Source organism: Heptranchias perlo, chromosome 9 (assembly GCF_035084215.1).
Source record: "Heptranchias perlo isolate sHepPer1 chromosome 9, sHepPer1.hap1, whole genome shotgun sequence".
Taxonomy (NCBI): domain Eukaryota; kingdom Metazoa; phylum Chordata; class Chondrichthyes; order Hexanchiformes; family Hexanchidae; genus Heptranchias; species Heptranchias perlo.
Window position 1 is genome coordinate 19,367,622 of NC_090333.1, and position 27,451 is coordinate 19,395,072.

The window sequence follows — 27,451 nt, forward strand, 5'->3', positions numbered from 1 at the left end:
ATTAATTCCAATAATTTTCCCACCACCGATGTTAGACTGACTGGCCTGTAATTACTCAGTCTATTCCTCACTTCCTTTTTAAACAATTTTGAACACCTCGCTATGGCCATCCCCACACCTCCACTACTCGCCTTTAAACAGCCACCCAACCTCAAACAGACCATCGTTCGCAGCAAATTACCCAGCTTTCAGGAGAACAGCGTCCACGACACCACACAACCCTGCCACAGTAACCTCTGCAAGACATGCCAGATCATCGACACAGATACCACCATCACACGAGAGGACACCACCCACCAGGTGCATGGTTCATACTCCTGTGACTCGGCCAACGTTGTCTACCTCATACGTTGCAGGAAAGGATGCCCCAGAGCATGGTACATTGGCGAGACCATGCAGACGCTGCGACAACGGATGAACGGACACCGCGCAACAATCGCCAGACAGGAGGGTTCCCTCCCAGTCGGGGAACACTTCAGCAGTCAAGGACATTCAGCCACCGACCTTCGGGTAAGCGTTCTCCAAGGCGGCCTTCGAGACACACGACAACGCAAAATCGTCGAGCAGAAATTGATAGCCAAGTTCCGCACCCATGAGGACGGCCTCAACCGGGATCTTGGGTTCATGTCACACTACACGTAATCCCACCAGCGAACAAATGTGATCTGTTTTTAATATAACGGGTCATTTGCTGTCTTTTCTATGTTTCTGCCTCTGTTTTTTTTTGGTGGTTTGTATATTCGGTGGATTTGTAGGTAACACCTCTCTGTCTGCTCACTGTGATTGCCTTGGCAACGGGCAGTTGGAAAGACTGTCTGTAATCACCAGGTATTGTTCTGTGATTTATAAATGCGAAGGGTTCGAGGATTTCATTTCCACAACATTCACCTGAGGAAGGAGGAAGCCTCCGAAAGCTTGTGAATTTCAAATAAAATTGTTGGACTCTAACTTGGTGTTGTAAAATTGTTTACAATGGTACAATGTTAGCAGTCCTCCAATCCTCTGGTACCATGCCTGTATCCAGTGAGGTTTGGAAAATGATGGTCAGAGCCTCCGCTATTTCCTCCCTTGCTTCTTCTAACAGCCTGGGATACATTTCATCCGGCCCTGGTGATTTATCTACTTTCAAAGATGCTAGTCCTCATAATACTTCCTTTCTCACTATGTTTATCCCATCCAATATTTCACACACCTCCTACTTAACTACAATCTCTGCATCGTCCCTCTCTTTTGTGAAGACAGACACAAAGTGTTCATTAAGAACCAGATCAACTTCTTCCGCCTCCACACATAGGTTACCTTTTTGGTCTCTAATAGGCCCTACTCTTTCCTTAGTTATCCTCTTGCTCTTAATGTATTTATAAAACATCTTTGGGTTTTCCTTGATTTTACTTGCCAATATTTTTTCATGCCCTCTCTTTGCTTTCCTAATTTCCTTTTTAATTTCACCCTTGCACTTTCTATACTCCTCTAGGCTTTCTGTAGTATTTAGTTCTCGGTGTCTGACATAAGCTTTCCTTTTCAGCCTTATCTTACCCTGTATGCTCCTTGACATCCAGGGGGCTCTAGATTTGGCAGTCCCACCCTTTTTCTTGTGGGAACATATTTAAACTGCACCCCTTGAATCTTCCCCTTGAATGCCTCCCACTGCTCTGACACTGATTTACCTTCAGGTAGCCATTTCCAGTCCATTTTTGATAAATTGCTTCTCAGCTTAGTAAAATTGACCTTTCCCCAGTTGAGAACTTCAACTCCTGTTCTATCTTTGTCCTTTTCCATAACTATGCTAAAACTAACTGAATTATGATCACTACCACCAAAATGCTCTCCCACTGATACCCCTTCCACCTGCCCAGCTTCATTTCCTAAAATTAAATCCAGAATTGCCCGCTCTCTTATTAGGCTTGCTACTTACTGGCTAAAAAAGTTCACTGAATGCAATTTAAGAATTTTGTGCCCTCTATGCCCTTCACACTGTTTGTGCCCCAGTTAATATTAGGGTAGTTGAAATCCCTGACCATTACTGCCCTATTGTTTTTGCACTTCTCAGACATTTGTCTACATATTTGCTCTTCTAGCTCCCTCTGACTGTTTGGGGGTCTACGGTACACTCCCAGTAGTGTGACTGCCCCTTTATTGTTCCTTAGCTCAACCCATATGGCCTCATTTGATGACCCTTCTAACATAACATTCCTCCTCACAGCTGAAATTATTTCTTTAACCAAAATTGTCACCCCCTCCTTTTTTATCCCTCTCTCTAGCTCGTCTGAAAACCCTGTAACCAGTAACATTGAGCTGCCATTCCTGCCCCTCTTTAAGCCATGTTTCTGTAATAGCCAAGATATCAAACCTCCACCTGTCTATCTGTGCCCTCAGCTCATCTGCCTTATTCACTATACTCCTTGCATTGAGTTATATACCTTTAAGCACTGCCAAACTCCTTTGTTGTTTATTTCCTAACCTTTGTTTCCTCTGCCTTCCAAACTCACTTACTAATTTTCTGCCTTCCATCTCCAGTTGTGATTCTGTCCCAACTGGATCTATACTCAGGTTCCCATCCTCCCCAACAGCACTAGCAAACCTCCCCGCAAGGATATTGGTCCCGGCCCTGTTGAGGTGCAACCCGTCCAGTCTGTACAGGTCCCGCCTCCCCCAGAACCGGTCCCAATGCCCCAGGAATCTAAAGCCCTCCCTCCTGCACCATCTCTCCAGCCACGCATTGATCTGCTCTATCCTCCTATTTCTATACTCACCAGTGCGTGGCACTGGGAGTAATCCAGAGATTACTACCCTTGAGGTCCTGCTTGTTAGTCTCTTTCCTAACTCCTTAAAATCTGCCTGCAGGACCTCATTCCTCTCTACCTATGTCATAGGTACCGATATGGACCACGACCTTTGGCTGTTCACCCTCCCCCTTCAGAATGTTCTGCAGCTGCTCAATGACATCCTTGACCCTGGCACCAGGGAGGCAACACAACATCCTGAAATCACGTCTGCAGCTGCAGAAACGCCTGTTTACTCCCCTAACTATAGAATCCCCTATCACTATTGCTCTCCTGACCTTTCTTCTTTCCCCCTGTACAGCTGAGCCACCCATAGTGCTATGGTCTTGGCTCTGGCTGTATTTCCCAGAGGAACTCTCTCCCCCACCGGTATTCAGATGAGATGCCTTCAGGGAACTCCTGCACTACCTGCCTGGTCCTCCTTGTCTGTCTGGTGGTCACCCATTCCCTCTCTGCCTGCACTCTCTGAAGCTGTGGAGTGACCACCTCCTGAAACGTGCTATCCACGAAGCTCTCAACCTCACGGATGCACTGCAGTGACGCCAGCTGTTACTCAAGCTCCAAAATTCAGAGCTTAAACTCCTCCAGCTAACAACACTTCCTGCACCTGTGGCTGTCTAGGACACGGGAAGCATCCTGGAGTTCCCACTTTTATAGCACCTTTAATGTAGAAAAGCATCCCAAGGCGCTTCACAAAAACTCATGGAGGAATTTGCAATCTCCTACCTCCGCCTAAGCTTCACTATCAGAAATAAGTGGGCGTTGAGCCAAAGAGAGAGGATGTTAGGACGGGTGACAACAGATTGGTCAAAGAGGTGGGCTTTAAGGAGGAGATCTCGGAGGTGGAAGCTTAGAGAGGGAATTCCGGAGCTTGGGGCCTAGGCAGTTGAAAGCACAGCTGCCAATGGGCAAGGTTGTACAAAAGGCAAAAGACCAGGTTGGGGGTAAACAGAGAGGTTGGGGTGGCAGGGTTCTAGGGCTGAAGGGGAGGATGGAGATAGGGAGTTTCTAAAAACTGGGTTCAGATTACCCAAAGTCATTTCATGTAGGATCCATACGGCCATCAGAGAGACTAACGTGAACCCCCCACATCCCATCAGTCTGGTCTGAATTCTAAACTCAAGCCACAAATGTGAAAGGTCATTGTGCTCACCCACTGAGCCAACCCTGGCATCACCCCTTATTGAGAAGCAAATGAGCAGTCGAAGAGCTGTATTTGCAAACTAACAGGAATTGATGTTTGCCGGCGGGTGGCAGGAATGAAAATACATTACAAACGGGTACTTACTTTTTTTTTCTCCTTTGCATAAAGCTTTCTCTCCTTTTCACATTGCAGATGGTAAAAACTGATAACACTCCAGGTGGAGGTTGCGAACTCACCGGCGCCCCCTATCTTGCGGCCCCTCCCGTGCAGGTGGTGCTGCTGTAGCGGCAGTTCGCGAAACTTTACTGATACTCTCGCTTGCTTTGGATTGACAAGTTCTGCACTGAAGCTGGTTGTGGTGCTTAAAGCGGGTCCCAGGATGTCTTGCTGCGGTCAGTATGGGGTGAGTAAGCGGGGCTGCTCCCCGGCCGTCTGGCTCTAGTTGTTCTGATACAGTCTGCAGAGGGAGGGGTTTTTTGCTTTTGGTTAAGCTGTGATATTTAGGCCGTGAGAAAGGTGATAGTTAAATCATAGTCATGGCAGGTTACAATTGCTGTTGAAGAGATCGTGCCTGAGCTCCTGCAGACTGTAATAGACTTGAAATTTCATGGTGTGCTGATTTTAAAAAAAGTTCACAGGGTCATGATCTCACTCGTTCTTATTCAATCTTTGATTTTAATTAACTCGTATCCGCCCAGGAAGAGAAGCGAGTGAATGAAACCTTCCCTCCCAAACACACCCTTCTTTGACTGCTGATGTGTTCAATGACCCAGTTAACTTTTAACCGTCTTTTGAATCAATCATTAGTTTATTTGCAGAATCTCTTGGTTTTTTTTGTATGTGAAGTTTTTTTAAATATTGACTGCAAAATGTTTCATCAGGAACACGATATTGAAACTAAAGGACTCTTTTCAGCACTTACTTTCAATTTAATCTAATGAATCTTTGTGACAACTTTTTTTTCGCAAACTGTTTATTGATTCAGGCGAGCTAAGGTTAGTCACTTTCATGCGCAGGTAAAGGTAACCCCTGGCTTCTTTTCTCTACTACCAACTGTCTCCTTAAGCCCCTCTCCCATGACCCTCCTACCCTCACACCTCCAACATGTGCGAGGAGCTCATGTTGTCACTTTGTCACTAAGATTGAGATCATCCATTCAGCTGTCTCTGCTGCTTCCATCCCTTCCCCTTGCCCACCAGGCCAAACCTCCCCCAAAGTTTCCCCCTGTTCTAGCCCTGAACCCACATCTTTCTCTAATTTATCTCCTATTTCTCCTCATGCTCTCATGAGTTCATCTTGCCCATGAGACCCACCTCCAGCTCTGTTGATCCCATTCCTGCTAAACTGCTGACCACCCAACTTTCCTTCCTGGCCCCCATGCTAGCTGACATTATAAAAGGTTCCCTCTTTTTAGATACTGTCCCACCCCTTTCATTAACTCCCTGTCTCAAAAAATCCAATTTCAACCCCTCTGTCCTGGCAAACTACTGCCCCATCTCCAACTCCCTTTCCACTCCAAAGTTCTTGAACATGTTGTCACCTCCCAAATCCATGCCTATCTTTCCAGCAAGGCCATGTTTGAATCCAATCATATTTTCACCACTGCCACAGCACTAAAACGGCATTAATCAAAGACACAAATGACATCCTCTGTGATTGTGACCATGGTGCACTATCCCTCCTCATCTTTCTGGAACTGTCTGTTACCTTTGACCCAGTTGACCACTCCATCCTCCTCCATCATCTCCCCTCCATTGTTCGGCTCCGAGGGATCGCTCTCACGTGGTTCAACTCTTACTTATCCAGTTGTAGCCAGAGCACCTCCAGCAATGGTTTCTCTTCCTGCCCCAGCACTGTTACCCCTGGAATCCCCCAAAGATCTATCCTTGGCCTCCTCCTCATCCTCATCTACATGTTGCCCTTTGGTGGCATCATCTGAAGACATGGGATCATGTATGCTGAAGACACCCAGCTGTACCTGTGCATTGCCTCTCTGTTATCTGACATCCAATCCTGGATGAGCCACAATTTCCTCCAGTTAAACACTCAGAAGACCGAAGCCATCACCTCCATCAGCGAATTCCGAACTTTAGCCACCGATTTCATAATCCTCCTCGGCTACTGTCCCAGATTTAACCAGACTGTTTGCAATCTCTGGTCCTGATGAAGGATCTGGACCCAAAGCATTAACTAGTCTTTTCCCTTTACAGATGCTAACTGACTGTGTATTTCCAGCATTTTCTGTTTTTATTTCAGATTTTCAGCATTTACAGTTTTCTTTCTGTTCCCCTTTTAAGATACAAATATAGTCATCACATTTTCACTGAAATATAAGACTGTGGCTATTTTCCTGCTAACATTCAGCATTTGGAAGCCGGTTGAACAGCATCACAAGAACAAATTGCAGCTTTCAAAACACTATCTTCTGAATTACTACATATTTTCATAAGAGCAGATGATAGCATAGAATTCGAGACGATTCCAAACAACACAGAATTTCTGGATATGCACGAAAATGGAATTTAAAAATGATTTTGGTGCTGTCCCTTTTAACCATTCTACAAGTTTTAATTAATTTGCAATTTAATTAGTACAAATCTGGCATAATTGTTGAAAATTAACCCCAGTCAAATGGCTGCAAATGTATCCAGAAGTCCATTATTCAGATCTCAGGGAATAATCACTAACAGCTTGAGCTGTGCGGAGATGCAGTGCAGGTGAGTCAAATTGCTGACAGAACATAGTGGGTCTGGGTTATTTTTATCCCTCCCTCGGTAGTGTAAAAATTTTAGGGATGCTTAACATTTCTGAAATCACGAAATGTAAAGGTACATTTTTCCCTATAGGCTTTTACTAAATTGGATCCAAAAATGGAACCGTTTCAACTTCTCTCTGAATTTTAGATTTATTATTAGGTCCTTTGTATTGGTTATTGCAATGTAGTTTTGACCATCTCTTAGTTTATCAGGTAACTAGTTTCCTGCTGGTAAATTCATCATTAAACTATCATTGATGGTATTCCGACATTACCGACCACAGCAATGTGTTGTAAAATTATCCTGTAAAACGGACCTATGGGTACAATACACACCTTGCAGGACCTCTTACTTACTGATGGTCTCCCTTCAAAATATACGAAAGCTTAAGAGTAAACCCAAATGGTGTAAGGAAATGAAGTTAAGCAAAACAAAAAAATACTGATCTTTGCTCGTATTTTTTTTTAAAAAGAGAATTGACTTTTTATTTCAGGTGTCTGATGCAGACGTGTCTCACAGAGAATGGCGGCCACAGATTTACAGGAGGTGCACAGATGTCCTGTGGCTTGTTATCTTCTGTCTCTTCTGGGGTGGAATGGTGAGTGCGTTGTAGGCAGGAAAATTTGTTTCTCAGCCAAAAGAAGTAGAATGGCTCTAAGTTAATTTTATTATTGGAGTGGTGGTTTGAGAACGAATGTCTTAATCTTGCGAGTTTAAAACTAGCACAAGTAACATTTTCGACACGATCTTAAAATGTAAAATTGGAAAGATAAATACACTATTACAATACAATAACTGCCTACCTACACCAAGTTAAATTTCAAACCATCCGGCCTGATAATGGACTAACATTTGTGCTAGAGTTGTAGGGCTCATGTTTTCTTCATGATTATCCAGTGAGTTCTCTATCTTGCCTTCGCCCTCTAAGCAAATGCAAGCCAATTCTCTGCAAGGAGAGGGGCTGTTGAAGGAAATCGGAGGTATGCTCACCAGGGATGGTCTGACAAGCATCTGCCTACAGTGTTGGTTGATGAGATACGTGAACCTGTGAAGATATTGGTGGGGGGGGGTGTTGGGGAGGGAGAGAGGAAGCTGGACACATGCGTATTTCATTGGCAGTTAATTGCCCTTAAAAAAAGTACTGATTATTGTCATGTAATTGTCAATCAGGACCCTCAGATCTTGTTCAACTTCCAAAGACGATATTTTCTTTCCATTTAAGTAATAGTCCTTTCCTGGATTTATTGTCCCCCATGTGCAGCACGTTGCATTTCTCTACATTGAATTTCATCTGCCATCTGTCTGCCTAATTCCCAAGTATTTTCAAATCCTCCTGTAGATTATCCTGTTGGCTTTGCAGTCTTACCACTTTCATTAGTAAAGATTGCCCGAAGATTGGGAAAACTTTAAAAACCAGCAAAGGATGACTAAAAGAATAATAAAGAGGGAGAAAATAAATTATGAGAGTAAACTAGCAAGAAATATAAAAACTGACAGTAAAAGCTTCTACAAGTATATAAAAAGGAAGAGGGTAGCTAAGAGGATGAGACTGGGGAAATAATAATGGAAAACAAGGAAATGGCAGAGGAATTGAACATATATTTTGTATCTGTCTTCACAGTAGGAGACACCAATAACATACCAATAATAGTAGAAAATCAAGGGGCAATGGGGAGGGAGGAACTAAAAACAATTACTATCACTGGAGAAAAAGTACTAGGTAAACTAATGGGTCTAAAGGCTGACAAGTCCCCTGGACCTGATGGCTTGCATCCGAGGGTCTTAAAGGAAGTGGCTACAAAGATAGTGGATGCATTGGTTGTAATCTTCCAGAATTCACTAGATTCTGGTAAGGTCCCAGTGGATTGGAAAACCGCAAACGTAATACCCCTATTCAAGAAGGGAGTGAGACAGAAAGCAGGTAACTATAGACCAGTTAGCCTAACATCTGTCATTGGGAAAATGCTAGAATCCATTATTAAGGAAGTAGTAGCAGGACATTTGGAGACTCATAATACAATCAAGGAGAATCAACATGGTTTTATGAAGGGGAAATTGTGTCTGACAAATTTATTAGAGTTCTTTGAGGAAGTAACGGGCAGCGTGGATAAAGGGGAACCAATGGATGCAGTATATTTGGATTTCCAAAAGGCATTCGATAAGGTGCCACATAAAAGATTACTGCACAAGATAAGAGCTCATGGTGTTGGGGGTAATATACTGGCATGGATGGAGGATTGGCTAACTAACAGAAAACAAAGAGTTGGGATAAAAGGGTCATTTTCAAAATGGCAATCTGTAACTAGTAGGGTGCCACAGGGCTCAGTGCTGGGGCCTCAACTATTGACTATATATATCAATGACTTGGATGAAGGAACAGAGCGTCTTGTGGCCAAATTTGCCGATGATACAAAGATCGGTGGAAAAGCAAGTTGCGATGAGGACACAAAGTGTCTGCAAAGGGATATTGACAGGTTAAGCGAATGGGCAAAAATTTGGCAGATGGAATATAATGTGGGAAAATGTGAAGTCATCCACTTTGTGAGAAAAAATAAAAAAGCAGAATGTTATTTGAATGGAGAAATACTGCAAAATGCTGTGGTATAGAGGGATCTGGGTGTCCTCGTACATGAAACACAAAAAGTCAACATACAGGTGCAGCAGGTATTCCGGAAGGCAAATGGAATATTGGCCTTTATTTCTAAGGGGATGGAGTATAAAAGCAGGGAAGTCATGCTACAACTGTACAGGGTGCTGGTGAGACCACACCTGGAGTACTGCGTACAGTTCTGGTGCCCTTATTTAAGTAAGGACATACTTGCATTGGAGGCAGTTCAGAGAAGGTTCACTAGGTTGATTCTGGGTATGGAAGGGTTGTCTTATGAGGAAAGATTGAACAGGTTGGGTCTATACTCATTGGAGTTTAGAAGAATGAGAGGAGATCTTATTGAAACATACAAGATTCTGAGGGGACTCGATAGGGTAGATGCTGAGAGGATGTTACCCCTCATGGGGAATCTAAAACTAGGGGGCATAGTCTCAGAATAAGGGGTCGCCCGTTTAAGATGGAAATGAGGAGGAATTTCTTCTCCCAGAGGGTTATGAATCTTTGGAACTCTTTACCCCAAAAAACTGTGGAGGCTGAGTCATTGACTACATTCAAGGCTGAGTTAGACACATTTTTGATCAGCAAGGGAGTCAAAGGATATGGGGAAAGGGCGGGAAAGTGGAGTTGAGGTAAAAATCAGATCAGCCATGATCTCACTAAATGGCGGAGCAGGCTCGAGGGGCCGAATGGCCTACTCCTGCTCCTATCTCTTATGGTCTTATTAGCTTTGTATCATCTGCAAATTTTGCCACTTTGCTTGTGACTCCTGGCTCCAGATCATTTCATGAAGATATTAAACAAGAGAGGTCCCAAGACAGACCCTTGTGAGATCGCGCTGGTAACATTCTCCTGGGCTAATGACAGTACCTATACCACTGCCCTCAGTGGTCTATTGGTCAACCAATTCCGTATCCATTACAAAGTATTTCCACTGATTCCAGTTTTCTTTATTTTCAGTACCAGCCCTTCCAGAGGAGCTGTATCAAAGGCCTTGCTGAAATCCAAATACACCACATCCCCACCCCTTACCCCTATCAAGCTCCTTTGTCACACCCTCAATGGAAACCAGTAAATCAGATTGACGAGACATCCCCTTCATGAATTTGTATTGGCTAACTTTTATGATTTTATTCTATTCAGATCCATAATTTCACCCACAATGGGCATTAAACTCAGTGGTCTGTAGTTTCCTGGGTCCTTTTTTAAAAATAGGAGTAACATCTGCCTTTCTCCATCCGATCCGTCAATGCTCAACAATTCCTTGTGGCAAACCACATATGGGCAATAACCTGCACAGGAATTCTTCATAGAATCATAGAAGTTTACAACATGGAAACAGGCCCTTCGGCCCAACATGTCCATGTCGCCCAGTTTATACCACTAAGCTAGTCCCAATTGCCTGCACTTGGCCCATATCCCTCTATACCCATCTTACCCATGTAACTGTCCAAATGCTTTTTAAAAGACAAAATTGTACCCGCCTCTACTACTGCCTCTGGCAGCTCGTTCCAGACACTCACCACCCTTTGAGTGAAAAAATTGCCCCTCTGGACCCTTTTGTATCTCTCCCCTCTCACCTTAAATCTATGCCCCCTCGTTATAGACTCCCCTACCTTTGGGAAAAGATTTTGACTATCTACCTTATCTATGCCCCTCATTATTTTATAGACTTCTATAAGATCACCCCTAAACCTCCTACTCTCCAGGGAAAAAAGTCTCAGTCTATCCAACCTCTCCCTATAAGTCAAACCATCAAGTCCCGGTAGCATCCTAGTAAATCTTTTCTGCACTCTTTCTAGTTTAATAATATCCTTTCTATAATAGGGTGACCAGAACTGTACACAGTATTCCAAGTGTGGCCTTACTAATGTCTTGTACAACTTCAACAAGACATCCCAACTCCTGTATTCAATGTTCTGACCAATGAAACCAAGCATGCTGAATGCCTTCTTCACCATCCTATCCACCTGTGACTCCACTTTCAAGGAGCTATGAACCTGTACTCCTAGATCTTTGTTTTATAACTCTCCCCAACGCCCTACCATTAACGGAGTAGGTCCTGGCCCGATTCGATCTACCAATTCTTGATCAACTCAACCAAACTTCCTAAAATCCATGCAACTAACCTTTAGGGGTCAGACTATTTTAGAAGTTTTATTTATTTTTAATGTACCATAAGCTATAATAAGAAGCATGTATTAACAGGAATAGAAGCCAGCAATCAACTCAACGTGTAAAACATCAACATCTTAAAATGTGGTACAAACATTCCAAAGACCTCCAGTGACATCCCCTGCATCCACCGATCTATAAAACAAAAAGATACAAATCCTGAAATTCCTCACCTTTTTCCAGTACAAAAAGTTGTGCAAATTGACCAAGAGGAAGGAATTTGAGGTGGAACCTGGCTGCTTTGAATGTAAGGGTGAGATCACAGGCACAATAATTGTAGATGGGAGTAATTTTAAGTGCCTGTTTCTTAGGGTAGGTCCTTACAACACCAGAGATGAGTGAATAAATAATAAAATAACCTAACGTTGTGGGGTTTTCTTTTCTAAAGCAGTTATGCAATTCTAGCACATATACCGAGTGTGTTATCTCCATGCCGTTAATTTGACTTTGCCTCCCATTGGGGTCATTGGCTGCCTCCAGGGAATTTGCAATTGATTACTGTACAGGCATGTTGGAATTTTAAAAGTATTTTGATTTTTGGAAAGTGCAATACGAGGTGGTTATTGACATTCAGTTGCTATTTGGAGCCAGTGACAGTCCTTGGTTCCATGTTGATGGCGAGTATTGCAGTGATGATTATAGCAACATAGGAACAGGAGTAGGCCATTCAGCCCCTCGTGCCTGCTCCGCCATTTGATAAGATCATGGCTGATCTGTGATCTAACTCCATATACCCGCCTTTGGCCCATATCCCTTAATACCTTTGGTTGCCAAAAAGCTATCTATCTCAGATTTATATTTAGCAATTGAGCTAGTATCAATTGCCGTTTGGGGAAGAGAGTTCCAAACTTCTACCACCCTTTGTGTGTAGAAATGTTTTCTAATCTCACTCCTGAAAGGCCTGGCTCTAATTTTTAGACTGTGCCCCCTACTCCGAGAATCCCCAACCAGTGGAAATAGTTTCTCTCTATCCATCCTATCCGTTCCCCTTAATATCTTAAACTTCGATCAGATCACCCTTTAACCTTCGAAACTCTAGAGAATACAACCCCAATTTGTGTAATCTCTCCTCGTAACTTAATCCTTGAAGTCCGGATATCATTCTAGTAAACCTACGCTGCACTCCCTCCAAGGCCAATATGTCCTTCCGAAGGTGCGGTGCCCAGAACTGCTCACAGTACTCCAGGTGCGGTCTAACCAGGGTTTTGTATAGCTGCAACATAACTTCTGCCCCCTTGTACTCTAGTCCTCTAGATATAAAGGCCAGCATTCCATTAGCCGCCTTGATTTTTTTCTGCACCTGTTCATGACACTTCAATGTTCCTGAACCCCTAGGTCCCTTTGGACATCCACTGTTTTCAACTTTTTACCATTTAGAAAGTACCCTGTTCTATCCTTTTTTGTTCCAAAGTGGATGACCTCACATTTGTCTGCATTGAATTCCATTTGCCACAGTTTTGTCCATTCACCTAATCTATCAATATCGCTTTGTAATTTTATGTTTTCATCTACACTGCTTACAATGTCACCAATCTTTGTGTCTGCGGGGATCGACGGCGCGGTATTGACGCGTGGATCGACGGCGCGGTATTGATGCGTGGATCGACGGCGCGGTATTGCAGCGGGGATCGACGGCGCGGTATTGCAGCGGGGATCGACGGCGCGGTATTGCAGCGGGGATCGACGGCGCGGTATTGCAGCGGGGATCGACGGCGCGGTATTGACGCGTGGATCGACGGCGCGGTATTGACGCGTGGATCGACGGCGCGGTATTGCAGCGGGGATCGACGGCGCGGTATTGACGCGGGGATCGACGGCGCGGTATTGCAGCGGGGATCGACGGCGCGGTATTGCAGCGGGGATCGACGGCGCGGTATTGCAGCGGGGATCGACGGCGCGGTATTGCAGCGGGGATCGACGGCGCGGTATTGCAGCGGGGATCGACGGCGCGGTATTGCAGCGGGGATCGACGGCGCGGTATTGCAGCGGGGATCGACGGCGCGGTATTGACGCGTGGATCGACGGCGCGGTATTGACGCGTGGATCGACGGCGCGGTATTGACGCGTGGATCGACGGCGCGGTATTGCAGCGGGGATCGACGGCGCGGTATTGCAGCGGGGATCGACGGCGCGGTATTGCAGCGGGGATCGACGGCGCGGTATTGCAGCGGGGATCGACGGCGCGGTATCGACGCGGGGATCGACGGCGCGGTATCGACGCGTGGATCGACGGCGCGGTATCGACGCGGGGATCGACGGCGCGGTATCGACGCGGGGATCGACGGCGCGGTATCGACGCGGGGATCGACGGCGCGGTATCGACGCGGGGATCGACGGCGCGGTATCGACGCGGGGATCGACGGCGCGGTATCGACGCGGGGATCGACGGCGCGGTATCGACGCGGGGATCGACGGCGCGGTATCGACGCGGGGATCGACGGCGCGGTATCGCAGCGGGGATGGACGGCGCGGTATCGCAGCGGGGATGGACGGCGCGGTATCGCAGCGGGGATGGACGGCGCGGTATCGCAGCGGGGATGGACGGCGCGGTATCGCAGCGGGGATGGACGGCGCGGTATCGCAGCGGGGATGGACGGCGCGGTATCGCAGCGGGGATGGACAGCGCGGTATCGCAGCGGGGATGGACGGCGCGGTATTGCAGCGGGGAGACCCTGAGTTTTACATATAAATGATCAGTTTCTGAGAGATGTGATTGAGAGGTGACTAATTGCAAGTCTTTCTCTCAATGATGCGGGAAAGTTTGATAAATGATATGATGGTATAATGGTCTGTCCGTCAAGGACAGCGTCAAAGACATGAAAACTTTCTGTACTGACTGCACCAAAAAACTCAAGCACGGGTGTAAAGCAGGAATTGAGAATGTAGGTTCTCTGGGCCTGCTTCTCGGTCCATGTAAATAGTTTACTTCAGAACGGGAATCAACAGCCTCTTTTCTCTCTGCTCGCCCCAAATGGTGTGTGCCTTTTTGTATTCTATATATTAAACTTTTAATTAGTTTGTGAGGCAATTCTCTCAAAATGGTGGTGGAAAGAAATGGATGTAAGGTTCAAACCAAAAATCTCAGCGAAAAGACAAGTAATCCTTGAATTTTTGCAGCTGACTTATGGTATGTGGGGTATTTGAAGAATGAAGACTCCTGAAATTTAAAGGTGACTAATTCACCTTTCTCCTTTGTTTCATTGCTACGCCCTTTTCTCTGACTCTGCCTGCGGCTTCAACCACAATACACACACGTTTTTGCTGTGCTTTGCTATCTTTATAGAATCATACAGCATAGAAGGAGGCCATTCAGCCCATCGTGCCTGTGCCAGCTCTTTGAAAGAGCCATCCAATTAGTCTCGTACCCCTGCTTTTTCCCTATAACCCTGCAAATGTTTCCTTTTCAAGTGGGGCTTGCCTAATCACCCATGAGGAGTTGGAGAGGAATTTTTGACTGCAGACCCTAATTCGCTACAGGTCTTTGTTCCTTGTTGCCTCTCCCAGGAGGTGGAGGGAGGGCTGGTGTATGGGAATGAAATTGGCCAAAGGATGGGGTGAGACTTGTAGGCGTGATAGCATTTTCTTGTCCTGAATGCATATGCACAAGTTACTGTCTTCAGGAGAGAAGGGGAATAAATTGGAAAGAAACAAATTGGCATAAATTTCCTGTTTATTCATGTGTGACCACCGCATTTACCTCCTGAGCATCCTGCCTTGGCAAAAATCCCTAAACATTTCGTGCTTTGGAAAAAGTTTGCACAAATGTATTTAGTCCAAAAAACAGTGCAGAACAATATTTGCATTCATGTAAAATCAGCCTCCTTTAGTTACAGTTACATGTTTGTATGTCACTGCAGCCCTTCTGCTCCGGAAGTTTATATATATTTTGCTCTTTCAGAATATTCTTGCTTACTGGACAGACTTGCTTTTGCTTTCATCACAAACGACTTTCCAAAAAAGTGGGGAAAATGGCTTTGAATACGAGAGAACCTTCTCTTTGTGCTTTTGCCTTCTCCGAACCTCTCTCTTCCCTTGCTCCCACTCAAAGTTTGAAAAAAAGACTTGCACTTATATAACGCCTTTCATACGAACTAAGAGGCCATTCGGCCCCTCGAGTCTGCACTGCCATTTGATAAGATCATGGCTGATCTGATTGCGACCTCAACCCAACTTTCCTGTTTACCTACTATAACCTTTGACTCCTTTGTTAATCGGGAATCTATCTAACTCAGCCTTACAATATTCAATGACCCTACCTCTACCGCTCTCTGGGAAAGGGAGTTCCACAGACTCACAACCCTCTGAGAGAAAAAATTTCTCCTCATCTCCGTCTTAAATGGGAGACCCCTTAATTTTAAACTATGGCCCCTAGTTCTAGTCTCTCCCACAAGGGGAAACATCCTCTCAGCATCTACCCCTTTTAGTCCCCCTCAGAATCTTACATGTTTCAATAAGATCACCTCTCATTCTTCTAAACTCCAGTGTATAAAGGCCCATCTTGTCCAACCTTTCCTCATAAGATAACCCCCTCAATCCCAGGAATCAGTCGAGTGAACCTTCCCTGAACCGCCTCCAAAGCAATTATGTCCTTTCTTAAATAAGGAGACTAAAACTACACACAGTATTCTAAATGTGGTCTCACCAATGCCCTGTACAACTGTAGCAAAACATCTCTACTTTTATATTCCATTCCCCTTGCAATAAATGACAACATTCCATTTGCCTTCCTAATCACTTGCTGTACCTGCATACTAACTTTTTGTGATTCATGTACTAGGACACCCAGATCACTCTGTACCTCAGAGTTCTGCAATCTCTCTCCATTTAAATAATATACTGCTTTTCTATTCCTCCTGCCAAAGTGGACAAGTTCACATTTTCCCCATTATACTCCATCTGTCAAATTTTTGCCCACTCACTTAACCTATCTATATCCCTTTGCTGACTCCTTGGGCCCGATATTAGGAGGGCGGCTGGTTCGCAGGGGGGGATCGATTGGGCGCGTGGGTAACGTGCCCAGTGAAATCGTGGTGCTCCACATGGAATCACAGGCTAATTGGAGCCACTTGCCTGTGCTTCCGGGTTTCGAGCTGGAAAGCTGCGCAGCGGGCGGACTGCGCATGCGCAGCACAGACTGTCAGCTAGAGGAGCTCTACTTAAAGGGGCAGTCCTCCACTGACTGATGCTGCAGGAAATAGGAAAAATTACAGCATGGAGCAGCCCAGGGGGAAGGCTGCTCCCAGGTTTAATGATGCCCCACTCCAGCTCTTACTGGATGGGGTGAGGAGGAGGGGGAGGACAGAGATCTTTCCCCCCCGCTGGGCGGGAGGAAGCGGCCTGCCTCTGCCACCAAGAAGGCCTGGCTCGAGGTGGCAGAGGAGGTCACCTGCACCACCAACATATCACGCACCTGCATACAGTGCAGGAGGCGCTTCAATGACCTAAGTAGGTCAGCCGAAGTGAGTACACTTACTCATTCCCCTACACTCTGTCTGCCACATCACTGCCCCCATCCCACATCTCCTTCTGCACTGCCAACACTACTCTATCACATCACTCCTCACACACACTCAAAGCTCATCCTCATCTTACCTGCCCTTACTCACCTCGCCAGTACTCATCCTACCATTCAACTCAATCCTCATACAATCTCATGGCTCTATCTCATACTCGCCCTCTCCTGCATCTCTTTCATGGTCAGCCTCACTCAACCTGCCACTACCTGTGCTGCAGCCACAGGGCATGCATCACATATGTGCAGTAGGAAGCGTAAGGCAAACGTGTCGTGAGCATGAAGGGGATGCACAAGGGTGTTTGAGGGTTTGTCATGGTTTTTACCTATATTTAATTTCTGATCAACTCACATAACATATTATATTGTCACCATTACTGCCATGTCTTTGTGAATCTTGTCTGGTTTGTGCAATAATGCCCTTTCCTGAGGATCACAATGAAGACCCACAACTGATGCCACCCATTGTGTCACTGCAGAGTGGGTGTCGGTGTATTTGCAGGGCTCTTTTGTGCAGACGACTGAGAGACGTCGGCGATGTCCCCGGTGGCACCCTGAAAGGATGCGGAGGAGAAGTTATTGAGGGCAGTGGTGACTTTGACAGCGACAGGTAAGAAGATGGTGCTCGGGCCAGCCGGGAGCAGCTCGGCATGAAGGAGGCTGCAGATGTCCACGACTACATGTCGAGTGACTCTGGGCCTGCATGTGCACTGATGCTCAGAGAGGTCCAGAAAGCTGAGCCTCAGTCTGTAGACCCTGTGGCGAGGGTAGTGCCTTCTGCGTCGCATCTCTCTCTGTGGTTGCCCTCCCTCCTGCTGTGCAGGTGGATGTGTCACAGCATCAACATCCTAGGGGTCACCATTGACCAGAAACTTAACTGGACCAGCCATATAAATACTGTGGCTGTGAGAGCCGGTCAGAGGCTGGGTATTCTGCGGTGAGTGACTCACCTCCTGACTCCCCAAAGCCTTTCCTCCATCTACAAGGCACAAGTCAGGAGTGTGATGGAATACTCTCCACTTGCTTGGATGAGTGCAGCTCCAACAACATTCGAGAAGCTCGACACCATCCAAGATAAAGCAGCCCGCTTGATTGGCACCCCATCCACCACCCTAAACATTCACTCCCTTCACCACCGGCGCACAGTGGCTGCAGTGTGTACCATCCACAGGATGCACTGCAACAACTCGCCAAGGCTTCTTCGACAGCATCTCCCAAACCCGCGACCTCTACCACCTAGAAGGACAAGAGCAGCAGGCACATGGGAACACCACCACCTGCACGTTCCCCTCCAAGTCACACACCATCCCGACTTGGAAATATATCGCCGTTCCTTCATCGTCGCTGGCTCAAAATCCTGGAACTCCCTTCCTAACAGCAATGTGGGAGAACCGTCACACGGACTGCAGTGGTTCAAGAAGGCGGCTCACCACCACCTTCTCGAGGGCAATTAGGGATGGGCAATAAATGCTGGCCTCGTCAGCGACGCCCACATCCCATGAACAAATAAAAAAAAACTGTGTTGTGGGGGTCCACGTGTCAGAGGTGGACAGCGTGGCTGGCGAGGCTGGTGATGTTGTTCGCCCTCCGAGGAGGTCATGACTGCAGCTATGGCAGCCCCCATCCGGAAGATGTACGTTTGAGGGGGTCCGCAAGGTAGGTAAATGTGTCTGCACACCGGGGTAAGTGTGCAAGTTGGTGAGTTTTATTGTTAGGAGGAGGGTGGTGGAGGCCAAACTTTGTCCAAGGTGACAGAGTGGCCTCCTGCAATGAGTGAGGGTCTCCCCCCACCCCTGCCCCCCCCCACCTGTCAAATGGACCTTTGCAGCTGCCACAGGCTAATGGCTGCAACACGTCCATTTGAACTGGGAGTGTTTCCCCCAGTACGGGAAACAGTCCCAGTTGTTTGTAAAATCCCAACCCTCCTAAAATATCATGTTAATCAGGTCTCTAAACTACCTGAAATACCTAAATAAATACTTTAAGTGGCACCCCGCTGGCTTTAATTGCCGGCGGGAGTCCCACATGCGGGGGCTGCGTGCGCATGTCAGCGCGTCACTGGGGAACCCGGGCTCCAGACCCGCCCCGGGAATCCCCGATTTTTGCAGCCCCCCCACCCCGCCACGAATGCACCCAATCGGGGGTGCGAAAATCGAGCCCCTTATGTCCTCTTCGCAACTTACTTTCCCACCTACATTTGTGTCATCAGCAAATTTAGCAACCATACATTCGGTCCCTTCATCCAAGTCATTGATATAGATTGTAAATAGTTGAGGCCCAAGCACTGATCCCTGTGGCACTCCACTCATTACATCTTGCCAACCTGAAAATGACCCATTTATGCCTACTCTCCGTTTCCTGTTAGCTAACCAATCCTTTATCCATGCTAATATGTTACCCCCTACACCATAAGTTCTAATTTTGTGTAGTAACCTTTGATGTGGCACTTTGTCAAAAGCCTTCTGGAAATCCAAGTACACCACATCCACAGGATTTCCTTTATCCATGTTGCTTATTACTTCCTCAAAGAACTCTAATAAATTAGTCAAACACGATTTCCCTTTCACAAAGCCGTGTTGACGCTGCCTGATTGCATTGAGATTTTCTAAGTGCCCTGCTGTAACCTCCTTAATAATAGATTCTAGCATTTTCCCTGTGACAGATGTTAAGCTAACTGGCCTGTAGTTTCCTGCTTTCTGTCTCCCTCCTTTCTTGAATAGAGGAGTTACATTCGCTATTTTCCAATCTGATGGGACCCTTTCAGAATCTAGGGAATTTTGGAAAATTAATACCAATGCATCCACTATCTCTGCAGCCGCTTCTTTTAAGACCCTAGGATGAAGTCCATCAGGACATGAGAACTTGTCAGCTTTTAGTTCTAATAATTTTTTCAAAACCCTTTCCCTGGTGATTGTGAATGTTTTAAGTTCCTCCCTCCCTTTCACCTCTTGATTCACAAATATTTCTGGCATGTTATTTGTATCCTCAAAATATCTGGTCATGTCCTTGGGACACCCCAAAGCGCTTTACAGCCAATTAAGTACTTTTTGAAGTATAGTCACTGTTGTAATGTAGGAAACGCAGCAGCAAATTTGCACACAGCAAGCTCCCACAAACAGCAATGTGATAATGACCAGATAATCTGTTTTAGTGGTGTTGGTTGAGGGATAAATATTGGCAGGATAACTGCCCTGCTCTTCGAAATAGTGCAAGGGGATCTGTACATTCAGTGTCCAATCACCCTGTAAAGTGTTTTAAGTACGTGAGCACTATAGAAATAAATGGTGTTGTTATTAGTGACGTGCGTCGGCTGTACTGATGTTTACCATGTATTAGGCGGTAACTTGGACCCAAAAGTGCCATAAGTTGCAGAGCCACAAATAGAACAGATTGTGCGTGGGTAACCTGATTTCAGTGTAGATTTGTAAGTCGGTATTGGCAGAGTATTTTTGTGTGAAAATGATTTAATTGTTATGATGCTGACGTATGTCACGCTGTTTATTCCCTGGAACTTGAGGATACTGATCAAAAAGAAATGCAGCTGTAGACAATTACTCCATCCTGTAAATTCCAAATCATCAGGCACTTGCATGAATCTTTCCCTGAATGGAAGTATTGCATCTTGCAGCCAGAATGACCACATTGCCATGAATCCTGCCTTTATCATAAGCTCATGGAGTAGACGTCACCAACAGCCTTTGCCTCAACTTAGCAAAGTTTTTCCAAGCGGCTTTTGTCAATGTTTTGTGTGAAATATCATGAAGGTCAGGGAACAGAGGAATGTGGCTTTTACTGCTAAAACCAGCACTCGTTCGCTCACAAGTTTGGGGGCCGTGTTCTCAAATAGTTGAGTGGTAGACCCCAGTTAGACCCCCAGTTCCTTGATGAGTTAAGGAAAGGGTTAAGGAATGATCTGAAGCCCCTGATGAATATTCTTGTCAGTGTCTTGTTTTATCTTGTAGTCCTGGATGTGAAAGGTTTTTGTGGTTCTTTGGAAATGGTTTCTGTGTTTCAGAAACCCATCTATTACCAGTAAATTCTTCATTTCAAACCAACTATTCAAGCTGGATGGAAAAATAATCTAATTAAATGTATTTTTGTGGTTGCTTCCAAATAACATGCATAGAATATTTAATTCTATTGCGGTGCTGACGACGTAATTTAGTCCCAGAAATTCTTGATAGATGGAAATAGTCTTGTGGCTTCTGAAAAAGTAAACTCTGTTTCTGGCATCCAGTCAGTCACCATAAACAGGCACTGACTGATAAATAACTTTGACCACCACAATTGTTAGTTATTCATTATAGACATCATTGGTTACTGCTAATGCAACCCTTCACTGTGATAAGTAAAGACCCAAGACACAAACTACTACCTTAAACTTGTAAGAATGTCATGAATGCATGGGAACAATTTCAAGGCTATAACCTGTATTTAAAGCCACCACGTGTTCATGGTATTACAGTAAGTACAGCACAGGAGAAGGCCATTCAGCCCATCGTGCCTGTGCCGGCTCTTTGAAAGAGCTAACCAATTAGTTCCATTTCCTCTGTGCTTTCCCCATAGCCCTGTAAATTTTTTCCCTTCAAGTATTTATCTAATTCCCTTTTGATAGTTACTATTGAATCTGCTTCCACCACCCTTTCTGGCAGTGCGTTCCAGATCATAACCACTCGCTGCGTTTTTTTTAAAAAAATGTTTCCTCATGTTGCCTCTGACTCTTTTGCTGATCACCTTAAATCTGTGTCCTCTGGTTACCAACCCTTCTGCCACTGGAAACAGTTTTTCCTTATTTACTCTATCAAAACCGTTCATGATTTTGAACACCTCAATCAAATCTCCCCTTAATCTTATAGGAACATAGAAACAGGAGTAGGCCATTCAGCCCCTCGTGCCTGCTCCACCATTTGATAAGATCATGGCTGATCTGCGATCTAACTCCATATACCTGCTTTTGGTTGCCAAAAAGCTATCTATCTCAGATTTAAATTTAGCAATTGAGCTAGTATCAATTGCCGTTTGCGGAAGAGAGTTCCAAACTTCTACCACCCTTTGTGTGTAGAAATGTTTTCTAATCTCGCTCCTGAAAGGTCTGGCTCTAATTTTTAGGCTGTGCCCCCTACTCCTAAAATCCCCAACCAGCGGAAATAGTTTCTCTCTATCCACCCTATCTGTTCCCCTTAATATCTTATAAACTTTGATCAGATCACCCCTTAACCTTCTAAACTCCAGAGAATACAACCCCAATTTGGGTAATCTCTCCTCGTAACTTAATCCTTGAAGTCCGGGTATCATTCTAGTAAACCTACGCTGCACTCCCTCCAAGGCCAATATGTCCTTCTGAAGGTGCGGTGCCCAGAACTGCTCACAGTACTCCAGGTGCGGTCTAACCAGGGTTTTGGATAGCTGCAACATAACTTCTGCCCCCTTGTACTCCAGTCCTCTAGATATAAAGGCCAGCATTCCATTAGCCTTCTTGATTATTTTCTGCACCTGTTCATGACACTTCAATGATCTATGTACCTGAACCCCTAAGTCCCTTTGGACATCCACTGTTTTCAACTTTTTAGAAAGTACCCTGTTCTATCCTTTTTTGTTCCAAAGTGGATGACCTCACATTTGTCTACATTGACTTCCATTTGCCACAGTTTTGCCCATTCACCTAATCTATCAATATCCCTTTGTAATTTTATGTTTTCATCTACACAGCTTACAATACCACCAATCTTCTCTGCTGTAAGGAGAACAACGCCAGCTTCTCTAACTCCATATAACTGGAGTCTCGCATCCCTGGTACCATTCTAGTAAATCTCTTCTGCACCCTCTCTGAGGCCTTGACATCCTTCCTAAAGTGTGGTGCCCAGAATGGAAAACAATACTCCAGCTGAGGCCTAACCAGTGTTTTATAAAGATTTAGCCTAACTTCCATGCTTTTGTACTCTATGCCTCTATTGATAAAGCCCAAGATCCCATATGCCCATATCCCGTATGCCTTCTCAACTTGTCCTGCCACCTTCAAAGATTTGTGTATGTGCACCCCTAGGTGTCTCTGTTCCTGCACCCCCTTTAAAATTGTACCATTTATTTTATATTGCCTCTCCTCATTCTTCCTACTTTATTATATCGTTGGCCAATGTCACTGTCCAGCATTTCAACCGCACTGACTGATTTCAGTGAATATCCTGGTGAAGAAAAGAAAGAACTTGCATTCATATAGCGCCTTCCATGTCCTCAAGATTTCCCAAATGCTTCACATCCAATTAATTACCATTAACTTACTGCATTAATGGGCTAAGATTTCTTGATTATTATACTTATGGCGTATAACACCCTAACTTAACGACAGTAACTGAAGAGTTAACCTTTTGAGAAAGTCAAGTTAGCCCAAGGATATACTAAAAATGGAGCCTTTATAAGGTAACTGTTCTGTTCAGCCTTGGACGTTGTAGCCCTCAGGTCAATAGCTTTCCCATTTGAGCCGTTAAAACAGCCAGTATTTTATTGATCTTTAGTTCCTGAAGGCAGTTATTTCGTACGTTTATAGACAATGGAAAGGACTTGTAAGTTAACTGATCACTTTCAATATATATAATAGTTATTGTGAGGTGAGGTGTACGTATTGAAATCTGGACTGATTTCAATGTAAATCATCCCTCTTTCAGTGACGCATCTCAATTGTAATTGCCAGAAAAAAAATCTCAAAATTGCAAGACTCAAAACAAAAATAGCTGAATACCCTACATGTCATATCACTGCGTGCTTGAACTATCTACTCCATGCCTTTTGTATATATACGGTCAACTGCCTTCGTGCAGAATAAGGAACTAGCATAATTATCTACAATGCGAGGGCACGGATTGTAGTTACTATTTGAAGAAATATGGTTGAATTCACAGTGATCCTTAAACTAATTGGTTTCACATGCTGCTGACTGTCCAGGAACTTTTTTTCTTCTGTTTTTGGAAGGGATCTGGATTTTTAGAAAAATGCAGCTTCAAGCCTAACGAGTGAGTGGGAAAATAAGTAAATTGCAATGTTGTAGTGTCCATGGCTTGCCCTCTAGCAAGTGCACTGCTCATTAGCAGCACTAGTGTCCAAAATTTTAACTGAACTGACTGACTCAGCAAATATCCTAGTGAAGAAAAGAGAGAATTTGTGTATCGAGATATATATATATATCACCTTCCACATCCTCAAGATGTCCCAAATGCTTCACAGCCAATTAATTGGTAGACCACTAACTTACTGCATTAATGGACTAAGTTTACTTGATTATCATACTTTCAGAGTATATCATCACACTTAATTAACTGAAGAGTTAACCTGTGAGAAAGTACCTTGCTGAACATTTGGACACTGCCGTTTCTCCGGGCCTAAAGCTCCAAATTCTGGAAACATCCTTGTTGTTCTTTCCTTAACTCCTGTCAAAGCACTAATGGCATTTTCAAAGCAGGGTGCCCAAAACTGCACACTGTATTCCAAGCGAATTATAGGGTCCTTACACAACCATTTCCACGTGTAATTAAATGCTTTTGAGCTGTATTTGAGTACTTGACTAGCCTTTATTGAGAACTTTACACTGACTCCATATTTTCATTCTTTGATTCTTGCATTCATGTTTCCCATCCCAATGTACATCACCGTACATTGCAGTTACTGGGCCTGAAATACCATGGCCCTGGGACCACAAAAGCATTGTGGCACTGGCGGAATATGGGGTGGTACCTGGTTATGCTGATACCGTGCCCTTTTCTCCACCCGTGAGAAATTCAGGCAGTAATGGGGTTAGGTGTATAATCCATCCGCTCACAAATGGGCGGGCATATTATGACCCCATAATAATGAGGGAATTACATTATATCCCGTATTTCCCTCAATTTGCGCCCCACCAGCGCTGGGTGCAAGGGATGCCTGAGCGCCCTGGAATCCAGCATTGCAAAGAGCGTTGGGAACGGGGGAGAGGGGGAATGGATCAAAGACCTCCAGTGCAATGGCAACATTTAGCGGTTTTATAATTTAGCTCCCTGGGCGTGCATCAAGGCACCACAGTGAATTTGCAAATCACAGACACAATAAATGATGCAGGTATCTGGCTGGTGTAAACTAATGACTCTTCCTACCCCCCCCCCCCACCCAAAAAAAAAGCTTGCCACTAGAATTTCTGGGGTGTTTTGTCCCACTTTCTTTGATAACTATACTTCTGACTTGTTTGCTATGGTTCCGAGCCTTTTGGTGGGTTTGGGCGCTGATATGACGTGTGGCCCTGCTGACAGCCGTGGCCTATTTACAAATCTTGAGTCTCGAGCATCATTGAGGAAACTTAAACATAGCTTTCAAAATGCTCGTATTTTGATGTGTAAAGCAGGAACAATCAAAACTTTTGCAAATTGCAGAACTCATGAGTCAATTGCGAGTTGCCAATTCTTGGTGCATCACAGAATAGCAGAATCAGGCTTCTAGTCCACAAATTCTCACATTGCAAGAGCAAGGAGTTCTCGCAGCGTCCTGGACACGATGGGCCGAAGGGCCTCTATCCGTGCTGTATAACTCTATAACATTCCTCCTTCAACCAACATCACCAAAAATAGAGTGACTGGTCATTTATCCCAATTGCTGTTTGTGGGACCTTGCTGTGCACAGGTTGGCTGCCATGTTTGTCTACGTAACAGTGACTGCACTTCAAAAGTAATTCATTAGTTGCAGAGCACTTTGGATTGTTCTGAGGATGTGAAAGGTGCTATATAAATGCAAGTTTTTGTTTCTTTCCACTTTCAATTTTCTGATCATTGCTGGGTCTTCGTGCCCGATATGATGTGCAGCGCCATTAAACATGAGTTCAACAGATCTACAGAAGCTCACAATACAGAAGGAAATCATTCAGTCAATGGTTTCTGTGCCATTTCTTCACCAAAGCAATCCAAATCTAATCCTACTGCCTCACTATCTCCTCACAGACCTGGATTATTTTTTTTGCTTTGAATGTTTATCTTCCCTTAAAAGGTGCAATAGTCCAGAATCATTCTTCATTTGTTGCCAACTATTGAGATTTACTCACCAATCCTGCGATTTGCTGAAGTTTTTCAGATGTTCATGGGAAATACTGCATGTGGAAAGCTGTGATTAAATTTCCCACAGGAAGAATCGAGTTACAGATAGGGAGGGGTGAGACTGGAGGGACTTGCAGTCGAGGATTAGGATTTATAATTCAATGCGTTGGGCGACAGGGACCTAATGGGTGTTGGTGCGAACAGAGTGATGGGGAAGGGGGACTTAGTGTGGGTTAACTACAGGCAGCAGAGTTTGGACGAGTTGTAGTTTATGAAAGTTGAATGTCAGAATAGTCAAATCTGGAAGTCATCAAAGCGACAAGGTGGGGTCAGTGATGGGTGACATTGCAGAAGTGGAAATAAACAATATTAATGGTGTAACAGATTTGGATGTGACACCAAATGGTAATCGTTATCTCATTTATTAATAGTCAAATCAAACATGTAAAAATACCTAAGACAGTAATAATAGAGATTAAAACCATATTACCCGGTTTGATCTCTGGACAGAGTTCGTAATTAAGTTTTTGGAGTGGTCATTTCGAGTTTTCTGACAGCTGGGTCACCTTCTGACAGCTAGGTGTTCATCTTTGGATCCTCAGCCCCGAACTCAAAAGACGTTGGGCTTTTAAAGCCCCCCGGCCAGATCCTCACACCATATACAGAATTATTATTCGTAAGACCCTTCTAAATTAACAAGCTTGTTTTTCAAAGAATGCAAGATGGTCAGCTTGTCATCATTACTCCTCTAATCACAAGACCATTTGCAATGTTGTTTTTAAAGGTGGCCAGTTTGTTTGACTGCACTCGACTAGCTCTCTCGTAATTGTCCTGTACAAATCGCTATCTTTACAGTGTTGTTCTGCTTTTTGGGTCATTGTTTCTCTTTTAACCACATAGCTGTCTGCCTCACCATGGGGTGATAAAGTTCAGTCATTATTCAAAGGTTAGTATCTTACAATTCAGCAAAATAGGACTCAGCAAACCAAGCAACACAGCTCGCAGAGCATAATGGTTAATAGCATCACACCATCAAATGTCAATTTGTCCCTATTCCCAATATTCTTAGTGGTGAATCAGACGTGGGGTTTGAAGCTGAGTTCAAGTCAAACAGGACATCAAATTTGTGCACTGTCATGTTCAGCGTGAACAAGTTTCCAGTGAGGGGGGTGGAAGCAGGGTGCAGAGTTTTTGGTGGGAATTGAACAGGATGACTTCAGTCTTGCCATTGTTGAGTTGGAGAACATTCATCCATGACTTAATGTCAAAAAAGCAGTCAGACAGCATAGTAGTGATTGCAGTCAAGGACAGTGATAGAAGGGTAGAGCTGGGTGTTGCTGGAACACATGAAGCTAGCTACCTACCTACAGATGCTAATTGCCAAGGAGCAGCAGTTGGATGAGAAGGGGGCCAAGGATGGAACCTTGAT

The 27,451-nt window shown here is 44.8% G+C and overlaps 1 protein-coding gene across 1 annotated transcript in view; it reads left to right on the forward strand.

Moving 5' to 3' along the window:
- Positions 1–4,176: 4,176 nt before the first annotated feature.
- LOC137325171 (choline transporter-like protein 3) overlaps positions 4,177–27,451 on the forward strand; it is a 71,965-nt gene continuing 48,690 nt past the window's right edge. The window contains exons 1-2 of the mRNA XM_067989962.1: positions 4,177–4,330; positions 7,177–7,281. Of these exons, the coding sequence (XP_067846063.1) occupies positions 4,307–4,330; positions 7,177–7,281 (129 nt within the window). The 5' untranslated portion in view covers positions 4,177–4,306. The remainder of the gene's footprint in view (positions 4,331–7,176; positions 7,282–27,451) is intronic.